The 3,777-nt window shown below is 60.4% G+C and overlaps 1 protein-coding gene across 1 annotated transcript in view; it reads right to left on the bottom strand.

Moving 5' to 3' along the window:
- Positions 1 to 281, bottom strand: part of mtmr10 (myotubularin related protein 10) — a 38,135-nt gene extending 37,854 nt beyond the window's left edge. Inside the window, exons 1-2 of the mRNA XM_038784317.1 lie at positions 198 to 281; positions 46 to 103 (exon numbers count right to left, since the gene is read on the bottom strand). Coding sequence (XP_038640245.1) covers positions 46 to 103; positions 198 to 245 — 106 coding nt within the window. The 5' untranslated portion in view covers positions 246 to 281. The remainder of the gene's footprint in view (positions 1 to 45; positions 104 to 197) is intronic.
- Positions 282 to 3,777: the final 3,496 nt, after the last annotated feature.

Genomic DNA, 3,777 nt, shown 5'->3' on the forward strand with positions numbered 1-3,777 from the left:
CCCCCGGGCCTAGTCCCCCCGGCCCGGGCCCCGGTTCTCACTCACCCGGCAGCAGCGCGGCCTCGCAGACGCGGCTCACCTCGGCCCGGCTCGGGAAGGAGCTCTGCGGGGAAAAAAGAAGACCCGTTACCCCGGCTCAGGCCCAGCTCCGGTACCCCCCCCCGGGCCGCCCCGCCCCGCCCCGGGCGCGGCCTCACCTCCGCCGGCGGCAGGTAGCTCCTGAAACTCGGCTTCGAGCTCTTCATCCCGGAGACTGGAACCGCCCGGGAGGGGCCGGGGAGAGAGGGAGGGGCCGGGGAGAGAGGGCGGGGCCAGGCTGAGGGGCGGGCCACAGCGGGGGGGGGCCCACCGCGGGGGGCGGGGCCCGAGAGGGGACGGGCCTGAGGGCGGGGCCAGGCAGAGGGGCGTGGCCCGGGAACGGGGCGGGGCCCAAGCGGGGGGGCGGGGCTGAGGGCGAGGCCCGGGAAGGGGGCGGGGCTGAGGGCGAGGCCAATTTGGTGGGCGGAGTCGGAGTGGGGCCTTATGTTGGGATAGGTCCCAGCGTGAGGGAGTCATGGTGACGACGGTGACGGGGATCTCAGGGTGAGGGGGGATCTGAGGGTGAGGGGGGATCTCAGGGTGAGGGGGGATCTCAGGATGAGGGGGATCTCAGGGTGAGGGGGGATCTGAGGGTGAGGGGGATCTCAGGGTGAGGGGGGATCTGAGGGTGAGGGGGGAATCTGAGGGTGAGGGGGGATCTCAGGGTGAGGGGGGATCTGACGGAGAGGGGGATCTGAGGGAGAGGGGGATCTCAGGGTGAGGGGGGAATCTGAGGGTGAGGGGGGATTTGAGGGTGAGGGGGGATCTGAGGGTGAGGGGGGATCTGACGGAGAGGGGTATCTGAGGGAGAGGGGGATCTGAGGGAGAGGGGAATCTGAGGGTGAGGGGGGATCTGAGGGTGAGGGGGGATCTGAGGGTGAGGGGGATCTGAGGGTGAGGGGGGATCTCAGGGTGAGGGGGGAATCTGAGGGTGAGGGGGGATCTGAGGGTGAGGGGGGATCTGAGGGTGAGGGGGATCTGAGGGTGAGGGGGATCTGAGGGTGAGGGGGGATTTGAGGGTGAGGGGGGATCTGAGGGTGAGGGGGGATTTCAGGGTGAGGGGGGATCTCAGGGTGAGGGGGGATCTGAGGGTGAGGGGGGATTTGAGGGTGAGGGGGATCTCAGGGTGAGGGGGGATCTCAGGATGAGGGGGGATCTCAGGGTGAGGGGGGACTTGAGGGTGAGGGGGGGATTTGAGGGTGAGGGGGGATCTGAAGGTGGGGGGATCTGAGGTTGAGGGGGATCTGAGGTTGAGGGGGCTCTGAGGGTGAGGGGGGATTTGAGGGTGAGGGGGGATTTGAGGGTGAGGGAGATCTCAGGGTGAGGGGGTATCTGAGGGAGAGGGGATCCCAGAGTGAGGGGGATCTGAGGGTGGGGGATCTCAGGGAGGGGGATATCAGGGTGAGGGGGGATCTGAGGGTGAGGGGGATCTCAGGGTGAGGGGGGATTTGAGGGTGAGGGGGATTTGAGGATGAGGGGGGATCTGAGGGTGAGGGGGATCTCAGGGAGGGGGGATCTCAGGGAGGGGGGATCTCAGGGAGGGGGGATCTCAGGGTGGGGATCTGAGGGTGAGGGGGGATCTGAGGGTGAGGGGGGATCTGAGGGTGAGGGGGATCTCAGGGAGGGGGGATCTCGGTGAGGGGGGATCTGAGGGTGAGGGGGATCTGAGGGTGAGGGGGGATCTGAGGGTGAGGAGGCTCTGAGGGTGGGGATGTGAGGGGGATCTGAGGGTGAGGGGGGGGGATAAAATGAAAATCGCTTGTCGCAAGTCGGCTTCAAATGAAGTTACTGTGAAAAGCCCCTGGTGGCCACATTCCGGCGCCTGTTCGGGGAGGCCGGTACATGAATTGAACCCGCGCTGCTGACCTGCCTTGGTCTGCTTTAAAAGTCAGCGATTTAGCCCTGTGCTAAACCAGCCTCTGGTTCAGAGGGTAAGAGGGGGTCTGGGGGTGAGGGGGATCAAAGGGTGAGGGGGGAGTGGCATCTGAGGCGAATTTTGGATGGCCTCAAGTTCACCGAGGATTGGGCGGCATGTGGCGCAGTGGCTAGCACTGGGACTGCGTCGCTGAGGACCCGGGTTTCAATCCAGGCTCTGGGTCACTGTCCGTGTGGAGTTTGCACATTCTCCCCCCACAACCCAAAGATGTGCAGGGCAGGTGGATTGGCCACGCTAAATTGCCCCTTGGAAAATAAAAATAACTGGCCAGAGGATGGAATGTGGGGGAGGGGCCAAGAGTCAAGTCTGAGGAGATAAAAATCATGAATGAGGGTTTAGTGACGGAGAACAGCCCCACTGCTGTGGGATCAGCCCTACCTATGTGGGCTTGGCCCAGTTCGCTCGGGCCTGCCCTCGCTCATGGTCATTCAAGATGGCCACCAACTCAGTCCTCATTTCCCATATCTCCACGTGTTGCCTGCTGCAACTAGCGCTCTACCCTCCCTTCCCCCTCAGTTTCTCCTCCTGTACCACCTACCTTTGTGCACCCCCTCTCCCTTTGGCTTTACCCGCTTCTCTACCTCCCCCGACCCCCCCCCCTCCACTTTTTGCACGTGTCCCCTGAAGTTCTGTTTCTTCCTCCCCCTCTGCCAGGAGCTCCCTCTCTCCCTGGAGGCGTGCACAGCCTCCTCCTTCGCTGTACGTCTGTACACCAGCCTGCTCGCCAGTGTAGTGGCTCCCCTATCAGTCGGATTCTCCTATTTTACCCCCCGCCTACCTCTCCCCCACCCCTCCGCGCCTCTGCCTGCGGTCCCCCCTGCCCCTCTGCCTGTGTTTGCCACTGCCCCTCGAATTCTTGCAGCCCACGTTCTGGCCATTGCCTCTGTCGTTGGTTTCCCAGTCTATTTTTCTGGACCAACCTGTTGGCTTCCTCCAGGGCATCCACGTAATGTTCTTGATCCCGGTACGTGAGAGGTCCAAGCCTGGATATTGTCCAGGTCTTGCTGCATTTGGACATGGACTGCTTCAGTTTGAAGAGTCGTGAATGGTGCTGAACATTGTGCAGTCATCCGCAAACACTTCTGACCTTATGATGGAAGGGAGGTCATTGCTGAAGCAGCTGAAGATGGTTGGGCCTAGGACACTACCCTGAGGAACTCCTGCAGTGATGTCCGGGAGCTGAGATGATTGACCTCCAACCACCACAACCATCTTCCTTTGTGCCAGGTATGACTCCAACCAACGGAGTTTCCCCCTGATTCCTATTGACCCCAGTTTAGCTCGGGCTCCTTGATGCCATGCTCGGTCAAATGATGCCTTGATGCCAAGGGGAGTCACTCTCACCTCACTTCTGGCATTCAGCTCTTTTGTCCATGTTTGAACGAATTCTGTAATGAGGTCAGGGGCTGAGACCCTGGCAGAACTCAAACTGAGCCTCCATGAACAGGTTAGTGCTGAGTAAGTGCCGCTTGATAGCACTGTTAATGATTCCATCACTTTGCTGATGATGGAGAGTAGAAGGATAGGGCGGTAATTGGCTGGGTTGCATTGTCCTGTTTCTGGTGTACAGGACACACCTAGGCAATTGGGAGGCAGAGTAACAAAGAGGAGAGAAATTGAAAGAGATATAAAGACAGGAGAGAAAGAGATAGGTGGGGTAAAGAGAAGAAAAGTAAAACAAAAAGTGTGAATAGAATAGAATAAAACGTACATGCAATTGGACGTAACTTGAAATTCAAGTTCAATAGTCCTGGTGATGTAGC

Source organism: Scyliorhinus canicula, chromosome 24 (genome assembly GCF_902713615.1).
Source record: "Scyliorhinus canicula chromosome 24, sScyCan1.1, whole genome shotgun sequence".
NCBI lineage: Eukaryota > Metazoa > Chordata > Chondrichthyes > Carcharhiniformes > Scyliorhinidae > Scyliorhinus > Scyliorhinus canicula.